Below are 12899 nucleotides of genomic sequence, written 5' to 3' on the forward strand. Positions count from 1 at the left end.
CATTTGTATCTTTTCCACACTGTGACACTGAGAGATCTCTGTCTTTTGGTGCTACACCTCTGGAGATGCCAGCCACAGCTGCTGGCGAAACGTCAGGAACTACAATGCCAAGACCACGGCAATACAGCCCGGAAAACCCACAACAACCATCGTTCTCCGGCCGTGAAAGCCTTCGACAATACACAGTATTAGCAATTAGCATCCCTTAGAACAATGACATGGATGTAGGGGTTACAGACGTGACAGAAGGAAAGCAGAGGTGATATAATCACACTGGTATTGGATCAAGTCTGGGACTATCAGATAAAATAGTTGATGGGAAGTTTTTTTTAGTTTTAATAGTGGTAATGAACAGTAAGAAGTTTAGTCCAGCTTACATCTTCAGGGAATTTGCATTATGGACAAAGGCAAGTCTGGAAGGATAGTTTCCTTTAAGGAAGAGAAAATAAAGCCTTGGGAATATTTCAACTATTCATAGCCTGCTTGAACAGGACAATTCTAGGCATATCTATTGCGAAAGATGGGCAAGAGCGGTAAAGTCGGAAGTCCCAGATAAGATATAGTCAAGTATTTTTTAAAATGTGTACTAGTATACAAAAATACGGGGTGATTAGAGAGAACGGCCTAAAGGTGATTTATAGATGGTACCTTATACCATATAGGTTAGTAAAAATGTTTACAAACTCCTCAGTTTGGTACTGGAGATTTGAGAAACATAACGACTCCCTCCCACAATTCTGGAGGGGCTGTTGTATTGTTAAATCCTACATGAAATCAGTTAACATCTATGAATAATCCCAACTATCAGTCTTCTTATATAGAAACTTAGTCCCCCTTTCTTGAATATGTAACTAACTATGCTTATATCAATAGCTCTGTACAAAAAAAAAAAGGATTTTTCCTATATTAATAGTATATGGCACATAACTTTGTATATTAAGTGATTTATCTTAATATCTTGCATAGTAGCTACAATGTTCAATAGTTTGGTGTTAAAAGTTTATGTACTGTTGTTAAAAAAATTGGAAAAAATAAAATAGTTTTTTTTAAAAAAATCTACATTTAATTTAATTTATTGGGTTTATACTCCGCCTTCCCCACAACAGCGGGCTCAGGGCGGAGCACAATACATTAATATGATTCAGGAAGGGTTAAGAGATATGAAAATAAATATACAGCTTACACCACTGATAGCTCTTCTGGGGCATAACATGAAACAGCTACCTAGGAATTTATGGTACCTAGTTTTCCATTTAGTGATTGAGGCTGGAATTTTAATAGCTATAAACGGGCCCAGGCTAGCCTGATCACATCAGTTCATGACTGCTAAGCAGGATCAGACCCAGTTGGTATTTGGTTGGGCAACCACTAAGGAAGGCCTGGGTTGCTGGATCACAGAATACAGCACTAAAACGAAGGGGGGGTTAATTCTTCTGAATTCATTCTCTGAGAAAAGAAGCAACAATATTTTAATTTAAAAAGTTCTTTAAACTTTGCCTAAGATTCACTATTTAGCCTTGGTGCTTTCTTAATTTTTCCCTTTCTTATCTGTTATTCCTTTAGCTGTACAACATGTTTCCTGCTCTGGGCTTTCTTTTCGGGGGTCGCAAGATTGTCATTAAGAACAAGATGGAATTGTCCAACTTCATACAGGACACTTTCATAGAACGCCTCAAAGAACTGGACGTGAATGACCAGAGGACCTTTATTGATGCCTTTCTAATCCGACAGCAAGAGGTAACAGTCTCTAAACATGCCAACTAACAACAGGTGGACCTTTCAAACCTATATTTTGAAATACACTTGCATGTGAATGCACAACTAGGAGTTTAGATTTACAAGAGAACAGCCTACCAAACCAGCTGGGATTTCTATACTTTTAGTAATTGTTATTGTTATTGGAACAATAGGTTATTTACTCTCAGTACAGACATATTAGATGTAGCCTGGAAAGCAAAATCTGCCGACTTAACAGGTCTGGTGGGTGTTTGGAGAGAAAAGACTCTGACTCTCCATCGGTCATCTGTCTTGTGATGCTGCTCCTTCCTTACGTTTATTCTTTGACTTCTTTATCTTCTTCCTTCCCTCTCTGCTAGGGTTGCCAACCTCCAGGTGGGGCTTGGAAATCTTGGATTACATCTGATTTCTGGATTACAGAGATCAGTTTCCCTGGAGAAAATGGTTGCTCTGGGAGGTGGAGTGTAGGACATTTTACTAGGGTTGCCAGACTGAGCCTGGAAACTGGCAGGAGGGAAAGGGTCAAGTGATGTCAGCTATTCACAATGCATCCCTTCTGGGTCTTTCCCCACCCTTTTGTAATCACTGCAATAAAAGAGGAGGCAGTCATGTAATTTAGTCCTAACTGACATAAAATTAAGGATTTTTAAATTAAGAACATTTTATTGGGAGTTTCTTGGTACTAGGAAATTATTTAAGGGAAAAAAATCTCTTAGAAGTGGATAGAAGAGTAATTCTGAGGTAAAAATGTGGAACAAATGGGTACAAAGAAAAGTAAAAGTTGAGTGGAATCTGAGGCACAGGAAATTTTGCCTTCAGCTTCAGGAGATCAAGGATCTTTAGAAGGTATAGAAAAAGAATTGGAAATGTTAAAATTTAAAGAATGAAGTGAACAGAGACAACGTGAGTTTTAAACTGCTAAAATACCACAAGAACAGGCTAAAATATAACAAGCTATAGAGCTGGCTAGAATGTAGCAAGACAAACAGACAAAACTGGCAGAAATGCCCCAGCCTTTTGAAGTCGATGGGCCCATTTGGAATTCTGATACAGGCACAGCCACAAGATGGCTGTCACAAAATGGCTTCTGCAGGAGGTGGCACCAGTCACAAAATGGTTATTACAGCTTACCTTCAGTCACACAGTGAAGATTCTTGTGCTATGGAAGCAACTTCTGCCAAAGTAATGTTTTTAAAAATCCGCACAGTCAATTATATCACCAATGGCCAATCACAAGCCATGCTTGGCGAAAGCTCCACTTGGCCCAACCCACTTTTTAAAAACACGTGGTGGGCACAAGGAAAGGTGTAAGTGGGCACAATGGTGTCCACAGGCAGAATGTTGGGAACCCCCGGCTCCGAGAGAAAGGCAGGCTTGGGCAGGGTTGCCAGGTTTATCAAAACCCCGGCCAGAAAGCTTGAGGCCTGGCACCTACCTTTCCTTTTTTTTCTTTTCCCACACACGTGCACTCCTGGTCTGCGCCATAACATTACATCTGGGAAGTGATGTCATCGCACAGGTCACAGGCCACCCTGGAATCGCACCTGCACTCCACAGGGGGTTGACCTGGGCCTTTACTGGGCCAATCTGGCCCATATCAGGCTGCTGCAGAGAACGGAAGCATTGCTATTCTCTGCAATGGCCCAATTCGGGCCTGATTTGGGCCGATTTAGCCCCAATCCAGACTGATTTGGTCTCAATTTGGGCCGTTTCAGACTGGATTGGGCCACTGCAGAGCACGGGAGTGCTGCTGTGGCCTGCAGCGCCCCCATTTGGGCCACTTCAGGCCCAATCTTGGCCTGATCTGGGCAAATTTGGGCCCAATCTGGGCCCACTTTGGGCAGTTGTGGCATGTGGGAGTGTGCTGCGCTGCCCAGGAGCGCTCCCAGAGGTGCTTTCCCCTGCCCTTTCCCCCACCAGTCAGCTAAGTGGGGGTGGGGGTGGGAGAAGGGGATCCCCCACCCCCAGCAGGGGACTGGCAATCCTATTGGGCACAGAAGGTACAATTAGATTAAATAAGGTACAGGCTGAGGTAGGGATACCAGAAGCACACAATAATACTTGCAGAATACACATGAATAGGTTCCCGAATTTTCAAAAAGGTAGTGAGGTAGAAGCATTTTCATTAATTTTGTGAGAACATTTGAGAACTTTGGCACTGGCAATGATGATTGCATGAAGTACCTCGGATTTCAAATTTCTGGAGAACTTCAGGAGTTCTGCTAACAAATGAGAAAATTGCAATCAAACGACGATGATCTCTTTAGGGAACAAGTTAGACAGAAAATAGGTTTGTCACCAGACCTTAGCAGAAAACATTTCAGACTGATGGGAAAAAAGAGAGGATGTAACATTTTCTCAATGTGCCTGTAAATTTCATCATGTTTTACACTGATGGATTGAAGGAAATGATGCTGTCACAGGCTATGGTTGCTCTAGGAATCAAGTTTCTAGAGAATCCAAGAGCTACCCTATGTCATTTCCAAGTTTTTCTAGAAGCGACATCATGGAACACAATTTACAGAGATACAGAGGAGTTAACCATGTTAGTCTGTAGTTGCAAAATAGTAAAGAGTCCAGTAGCACATTTAAGACTAACCAACTTTATTGTAGCATAAACTTTCAAGAACCACAGCTCTCTTCGTCAGATGAAATCTGACGAAGAGAGCAATGGTTCTCAAAAGCTTATCCTACTATATAAAAGGCTAAGCATATTCAAGACAACTCACTTCCTAACCTGGTGCGCCACCAGAGGGCACTGCTGTGGAGGGAAGCCCAAAAGAGGCAGCCAGGTCTCCAGAGAGCACGCCACAGCAGAAAGCCCAGGCTGGGATCAGGCGTGGAGCAGGTGACAATGCCCGCCCCTGCCTTCACCCAGCTGGGATCCAGAGCGCAGCAGGTGGCAATACCCGCCTCCCACCTTCACCTGGCTGGGATCAGGAGCAGATCACGTGGCAATACCTGCTCTCTGTCTTCACCCAGCTGGGATCAGGAGAGGAACAGGTAGCAATTCCAGACTTCCATGTTCACCTAGTTGGGATCAGGAGTGGAGCAGGTGGCAATGCCTGTCCCCTGTTTTCAAGCAGCTGGGATCAGGAGCAGAGCAGGTGGCAATGCCTGCCTGCCTGCCCTTCACCCAGCTAGGATCAGGAGCAAAGAAGATGGCAATTCCCAACTCCCACCCTCACCTAGCTGGGATCAGGAGTGAAGAAGGTGGCAACGCCTGCCCCCCGCCTTCACCCAGCTGTGATCAAGAAAAGAGCAGGTGACGATGCCTGCCCTCCACCTTCACCCAGCTGGGATCAGGAGCAGAGCAGGCAGCAATGCCCGCCTGCCCTTCCCCCAGCTGGGATCAGGAGAGAAGAAGGTAGCAGTACCCAACCCCTGCCTTCACTCACCTGGGATCTGGAGCGGAGGAGTTAACCCTGAAGTTCCTCAAGTTCCTTCTACCAGCTGGGATGAGGAGCAAAGCAGGTGGCAATGCCTGCCAGCCCTTTACCTAACTGGGATCAGGCATGGAGCAGAGGGCAATAACCGCCCTCCACCTTCACACAGCTGGAATCAGGAGTGGAGCAGGTGCAATGCCTGCCCACTGCCATCACCCAGCTGGGATCAGGACAGAAGCAGATGAAAATGCCCATCCCCTCTTCACCCAGCTTGGATCAGGAGCAAAGTAGGTGACAATGCCCACTCTCCCCTTCTCCCAGCAGAGATCAAGAGTGGAGCAGGTGATAATGACCACACCCCACCTTCATCGAAGTGGCATCAGGACCAAAGCACATGTCAATGCCTACCTCCACTTTCACCAAGCTGGCATCAGGTGTGGAGGTGGTGGCAATGCCTTCCCCCTTCCCCTAGGCAGGATCAGAAGTGGAACAGGTGGCAATGGCTGCCCCCATCCCCCGGCCAGAATCAGGCAAGGAGCAGGTGACAGTGCCCGCCCCCTTCACACAGTTGGAATCAGGAGTGGAGCATGAGGCAATGCCTATGCCCTTTCACCCAGCCTAGATCAGATGCAGAGCAGGAGGTAATGCAGACCGACAACTTCACCTGGCAGGGATCAGGAGTGGGGCAGTTGGCAATGCCCATTCCCCTTCACCTGCCGGGATCAGGCGAGGGAAAGGTGACAATGCCCGCCTCCTTAACCCGGCCGAGATCAGGAGCGGAGCATGAGGCAATGCTTGCCCCCCTTCACCCAGTCTGGATCAAGCAATGCCCACCCCTCCCACCCCGTTCAACCTGCCAGAATCCAGCACAGAGCAGATGGCAATGCCCATCCCTTCTTTACCCAGCTAGCATCAGGAGTGGAGCAGGTGGCAAAGCCGACCCCCACTTCACCCAGCCAGGATCAGGCATGTAGCAAGTGACAATACCCATCCCCCCTTCATGTGGCCAGGATGAAGCATGGAGCAGGTGGCAATGCCCGCTCCCCATTCACCTGGGCAGGATCAGGCAAAGAGCAGGGGGCAATGCCCACCCCCCTTCACTCGGCCGGGATAAGGTGCAGAGGAGGTGGCCATGTTCCGTCCCCCGTCTCCCCCGCTGCCTTCATGCAGCTGGGATCAGTGACAAAGGAGCAGGGAATGCCTGCCTGTTCACCCTCCCCTTTCTAGACCCCGTTGTATTTTTCCCCACAATGGGCTTTGTTGCTAGTGTTGATTATGCACCACTGGGGGATCAGCAAATTGCCAACAGACCAGCCCTGTTTTAGGTAGCACTGAGCAGTGGGAGTCTATGTGGTACAGAGAACAGCTGCCAGCATTTAGGAATTTTAAAAAAGATTTATGAAGTACAGCACCAAGGAAAGGAAGGATAAAAACAAAGGAACTGGATAAAAATGCAATTCCGCTACCCCTCCTGTTGTACATGCGTAAATTACAGCTCATGTTTAGGCAGCTTCTCTGTCTCAGAAAGTTCTGCTTATTGAGAAGTAATTATGCCTTTCACAGTTCAGATCTCCAACTTCTACATGGCCAGTGTTCATCACCTGGAAGGATCCAGCTCTCAGCTCCTTTCATCTTCTAGCTCAAATCAGCCAGAGATCCTCCTCCCTGTGCCAGAAAGTTTTAGTCTCTCCCTTTGCCCACCCCTGGGCAGGTCAAATGTGGAAGTCAGAGAGACTTTTCCTGGAGGGTCCAGGAAGAAACCTTTCTGGCATTTTAGTCCTCCATAGAGGTGGGCATGGATCAGAAAACAGACCAAAATTTTGCATGGACCAGGCTGGTCCAGCATTTGCGAACTGGCAGGTCATGGGATGCCCATTTTCCATGGACCCATTGACTTTTTGCTGTTCTGTAGGTGTGTGGTCCGTTACAGTCTCCTAGAGCCACTTGCCAGTAGTGCCGGGAGCACTTTAACATTTAAATCCCCTCTTGCTCCAGCTGACTGGTGGGCCCACCAGGCAGCTGGAGTGGGGGGGGGGTGTTAAGTGCTCCTTGTGCTGCTGGCAAGTGGCGCCAGGAGCACTTTAACATTTAAATCCCCTCTTGCTCCCGCTGACTGGTGGCCCACAACCATGGACCCACAACCAGTGGGTTTTTCCTGGTCCATGTCCACCTCTAGTCCTCCAAGTCCCACATTTAGCACTGGGCCAATTTGGGCCCCAAACGGCCCAGTTCAAAGTGTGGGTGCATTTCCAGGCCCTACACGATGATGAAATAAGAAAGGTGACTGCCAGGTAGCTGAACGGGTAGAATTGGCAACCCTAGCTAGAAAGATCTGTGTGTGCTATTTTTGCAGAACTTCTCTGCCCTCGGTGTTGCAGATTATTCAAAGAAGTTCTCTTTCTTGTGCTGTTCTTGCGACATTAGACTAGTTACTGCCCATATCAAGGCTGTTGGAACTGCCTTCCCTCAACTTCCACAGTCAGACACTCCCTTTTAGAACCATGTAATATGAAAGAACAGGCATCAGTTGAGTATAGAGTTCATAGGCTTCCATCCACCAAGCTCCTTTTCAAGGAGGCCTTAGGAGGATTATCACCTGAAGAGCTCCAAACAGAGAAACATGTTATGATGCTGTAAGAAAATGACGCAGTATAACATTACAAGAACTTTATTAGTATAACATTCTTTTAACTTATTACATTTTATGTTGCTTTTCGCAGACGTGCTGTATTTCTTCTGAGATTAGTTCTGAAATAAATAAATAGGGAACACTTCTTTGAAATGAGAAACAAAAGTTAACTGTAGGACTCAGCAAGTTAAAGTTCTTCAGTAACGTTATGCATATCATAAAATGACAATTGGATTGATTCCGCCTACTGAAATTTAAGTTCAAAGAGAAGGATAGGGGAGATGAAGGATGGATAAAATATTTGCATTTTTGAGTTTTATAAAACGATGTCACAGTAGATTGTTCTATACAACAAATTTTTGTTTAATGCAGAACAAAATTGCTACAAGTAATCTCAAAATAGCTGCTGCTATAGGTTTCAATTCTCTCTGATTGTTGTTTGAATTTCTTCCCTCTCAGTCACAGAGTCCTTTACTTGCTAATTGAAATGTGTGTGAAACTTTAAAAAATCTGTTTGCCTTCAGATGCCGAAATGCGTTAAAGAGCCCATATAAAAGAACCTATCAGTGCTTTCTGTTTCTATCAATGTTTTAAAATTCATGGGGCACTCTTTGCATTTATTTCTTTAATGATCAAAAGCAGAGAAACACAAATTTAATCCAATAACCCGGATCTCACCTGTCTATACAGATGAAATACACACGTCTTGTTTTGATATTCAAACATGTATTTTACTCACACTGACCTTTTAGTTTTAGTCCTTTTTTTTCTTCTTGTTTCCTAGGAGAAGAACAGGAACAAGACTAATGAATTTTTCCATAATGAAAACCTAAAGGCTGTTGTGAGTGACTTATTCGGTGCAGGCACAGAGACCACTTCAACTACCTTGCGTTGGGCTCTGTTGCTGATGATGAAGTACCCTGAAATCCAGAGTGAGTTCTTTCCATTGGTTGGTTTCCATTATTCTAGGATAGCTCAATTCCAGTTATGCATAGCAATAAGAATAGAAAGAAATATTAAGTTGATTGCCATTGGAGGGTACCTGAATGAGGGAGAACAGGAAGCATGGTTGAATTATATGTTTTTCACCAGCTGGTATAATGGATTGTGAACGGCTTGAACTTTCGTACTTTTGACCTCCACAGTTTACATGGCTCCCATGCTAACGTTACTTTCGTCCATTATTGCTGCTTAGTAGAAATAAAGAATTGTTAGTTTTATTTTCAAATCCAGGGATTCCATACCACTTATGCGCAGTTACTGTACATTTCTGGCTGGGGCATTTCTGGCTTGGATTTAATCCCTTTGTTTTGTTTTTCATTATCATGATATTTGGCCCCATCGTTTGTAATGCAGGCTTCCAGGCACTTTGGGGGACCAGTTTTTGCACAAAGTGTCACCAGAATTGCACAGAACACAGTCCTCCCTCTAAATCATTGATCCACCAAGTTTTTTCTCAGTTATATTACACACACAACAACAATAACGGATCCTGAAGAAAGCAAATGTCAGCAGGTGCACGTGGTGAGAAACAAGCTGGATAATGGAAGGGGGGGAGGTGGTGGCATCAGAACAACCCTGCTTTCTGTTCAGTTTTTCTTTTTTTATAATGCCAATACATTTGATGCCATGATTCCTTTTGCTTACTCCCAGGGAAGTGTCTTTAGCATTGCTGCATATGATTCAAACTTTCCATGACTTTTATCAAGTTTGATTGATTGAACAGGCCGTTCCCCCCAACCCACGTCCTGTGGCACTTTTCCTTAAAGTGATTTCATCTGCCCCACTGCTGCAGGTTAGACAGACCACTGTTTGGGTAGCACAGCAAAAAAACCCAAGATCCCTCCCAGCAGATCACTTCAGATGTAAATCCCATGGTATTCAATAGTGCTCGCTCCCAGGGAAGTGTCTTTTGAATTGCAGCCTATGACTGAAGTCTCCCTTCAAAACGTTTCCAAAGCTGATAGGTGGGGAAGTGAGAGGGTTCTCCTTGCAAGGTAGACAATGCCACTGCCCAAGTAGTGACTGGGGGAGATGCACTCATGCACTTTGTGCTCATTCCCCCTTCCTGCCAACAGAGTTAATTAATACCATAATTAATGTCATAAGGGCTCTCTTCCCATAGGATCTGATGGTGACTGCTATTTAGGAAAACAAGGTGCTTCCCTGCAAGGTGAGCCCAGTGCCTGTCTGCTGCTGCCTGCTGCTGGTGCTGCAACTTAGGAAATGAAACAAAACACACAAACTCTTTGCTGGGAAAGACTCATTACAATTTAGTTTCCCATATTTGAAGTGAAACAAATTGTCACTTATTGAAGTGAAACCAATTGTCTTTTATATTAAAACAATTATTTGTGAATTATATATATATTAACAAATAATAAACATTTTATTCACTTCAAAATTTTACTGTATTGAACAATTATACCCCCAAAATGTGCTTTTCTACTTGCGCAATAAAATATTTTAAAAATTGTGAATAAAATTGTTCAGGAGACCCTCAAAATGGATATAGGGCTATGTACTGCAGTCTAGTATCTACCGTACCAGGGCCAGGCTGTCAGCTGTAGTGGGGTGAAATGCTGGAGGGGGCCCAAGAATACCTGAAAGCCTTTGAGCCCAGCCATGGGTTAATATAGCCCTGGTCATGGGAGCTTTCTGAGTGTCCTTGGGCCAGATACACACTTTCCACCTTACCTACCTCACAGGGATGTTGAGAGGATAAAATGGGAGAAGGGAAGAAGATGTAAACCACTTTGAGTCTCCACTCGATAAATGAAGTAAGTACATCAAAGCATTTTAGTAATTTATGCCGTATTCCAGGTTGCTGTAATCTTATAACCTTGCATCAGATTCCCAGAGAGAAATTTCTATTCCCTAAAGTCTTTACACCTCAGTGCCCAAATTTAAAACTTCCTAACAGCCTCCAAATTGTTCTCTATCTCTCTCTACTCCCCAGAAGCTCCCCAAATGCTGTTGGACATTTCATTTCCAGTCATTAGGAGCATTTCTTTTGTTTTTTCACTGCTGATGTCTGTTTTGAAAAACTAGTTGCATAGCATGAGACCCATTTCTAGAGGATAAGATTAATGGACTTTACGATCGCCATAACTGGGTAGTTTCTCTTTGAATTCTACCACTCCTCTGTGCAAAGTTTAAGTATTTGTTTATTAAAATACTTATACCCTACTTTTTTTTGGCTTAAATTTGAAGACTTCTTCCAGTCCAAGGAGCTTTCATCTAACTTTAGTGGTTGAAGTTTATTTTAGTTGTTTTTTTTTCAGATAAGGTCCAAGAAGAGATTGCAAAGGTGGTCGGGTCTGCTCAGCCTCGAATTGAACACCGATCAAAACTGCCTTATACAGATGCGGTAATCCATGAAGTTCAGAGGTTTGCAAATATTGTCCCTATGAACGTGCCACGTGCCACCACCGAGGATGTCACTCTAAAAGGCTATTTCATTCCGAAGGTGATCGGTCTTACTCAACTGTTATATTCTTCACTCTTTTGACATCTGTTCATTTGTTGCATACCATGCTTTACAAAGAGCATATTTTGGAGACGCTGAGGAACTTCAGAGCCAGAGCCAGAGTTAAGCCATTCTTATGCTCATTATTTAAAATAGGAGATATCTAAGAGCTAGCCCATCCCGCTCACTCCAGACCCTTCATTGTTGTGCAAGAAATGTCGATAATGAAGGGAAGGCCCCTGCATGGGAGTATTTTCCATAGAAATGGTCTAAGTCGGTGAGTACACCCCCCTCCCCAAGTGCACACCCCAAGACATTTTCCATCCTCCAGTTTGGAGCCCAACAAACCTGTCAACCCTAGGGCTGGTGCAATCGCAAAGAGGACAGCAGGCCCTCTCTCCTTCCACCTCCATGACAGGTCCAACAGATGAGGCCATCATTCTTTATCTCCAGGGCTTTGATCACAGTGGAGAGCAGCTGCCTATCCTTGGCCGTGACCGGGGTAATGTGCTGCAACAGCCTGCAGTCAGAGTCTTCCACTGACTTTGATAGCATGGTACTTCCAGGACAATTGCATAGCAAATCAGGAAAATGAGAGTAGTCGTCTGTCGTCATGGCAACAGTATCCTTATACTTCAGCAGCTTGATGTGAAGTAATGATCAGCCCAAATGCCATCCCTTCCACCAGAGACCCTCTTTACCTCTTCCCTCCCTTCTCATTGCTTCCCTTCTGTGCCAAGGACCAGCAGACCTCACCATCTTCCCAGGGTGGTGGCAAGGACAAGCCCTTATTGCAGCCAGAGCAGTGCACTTCACCTCTAAGTGTTTTGGCTAAGATCAGGGGCTCTGTTGTACTTGTGAAAACCCGTGGTCAGAGCTGTCGGACACTAGGTATTTTAAATACAGGAGACAGGGTGGAGCAAACACACAGTTACAAAGATAAGGTAGAACTTGAGTTCTGTTTTAATTTGTAATCAGACTCTAAGTGCTAGTTTAAATGTCTAATGGAAATAATGGGGGATTAAACACAACTGATATGGACTGAATCATGTTCTGTTTCTCTTCAGGATCTTTAAATTTTTCATTCTTCATTAAAGATAATTCCTCGTGCAATGAAATTTGCTAATCCACTATGTGAGATGGCATTTATTAAAGCTTTTATTGAATGCTTGTCTATAGCTATGTCCTTGATCAGCCATCCTAATTTTGTTGGATAATACATCACTTTGACTTTGCAGGGAACTCGTATTGTTCCATTACTGTACTCCGTGCTTTATGATGAATCTCAGTGGGAAAAGCCCCTTAAATTCTACCCTGAGCATTTCCTTGATTCTGAAGGAAAGTTTGTAAAGAGAGATGCCTTCATGCCTTTCTCTGCAGGTAACTCCTTTTGTACTTATCACTGTGGGTATAATTAATAGATCAGGTATCCAAGTCCATTCACTTGGAAAAATGACATCCTAGATGGTCATTTCCCACTTGTTCTCTCAAGATTAGCATTATTCCTCAGTTCTCTTAATTTTTGTGTTGTTATGTACTTTAGCAACATTTGGGTCCAGAAGCACCTTAGAGACCAACTAGATTTTCAGGGTGTGAGCTTTTTAGACTCAAGGCGCTCTTCGTCAGGCACCATGAACTTTAGACTGCTTTCATAGTTGCTGTTTGGTGCTTTAAGGTA

The 12899-nt window shown here is 44.3% G+C and overlaps 1 protein-coding gene and 1 pseudogene across 1 annotated transcript in view; one reads left to right on the forward strand and one right to left on the reverse strand.

The window, feature by feature from the left end:
* Positions 1-11836, reverse strand: part of LOC129341951 (E3 ubiquitin-protein ligase MARCHF2-like) — a 33211-nt pseudogene extending 21375 nt beyond the window's left edge.
* LOC129341933 (cytochrome P450 2K6-like) overlaps positions 1-12899 on the forward strand; it is a 29839-nt gene that overhangs the window by 16628 nt on the left and 312 nt on the right. Inside the window, exons 5-8 of the mRNA XM_054997295.1 lie at positions 1564-1737; positions 8537-8684; positions 11037-11221; positions 12460-12601. Of these exons, the coding sequence (XP_054853270.1) occupies positions 1564-1737; positions 8537-8684; positions 11037-11221; positions 12460-12601 (649 nt within the window). The remainder of the gene's footprint in view (positions 1-1563; positions 1738-8536; positions 8685-11036; positions 11222-12459; positions 12602-12899) is intronic.

The sequence above is a fragment of the Eublepharis macularius genome, chromosome 1 (genome assembly GCF_028583425.1).
Source record: "Eublepharis macularius isolate TG4126 chromosome 1, MPM_Emac_v1.0, whole genome shotgun sequence".
NCBI lineage: Eukaryota > Metazoa > Chordata > Lepidosauria > Squamata > Eublepharidae > Eublepharis > Eublepharis macularius.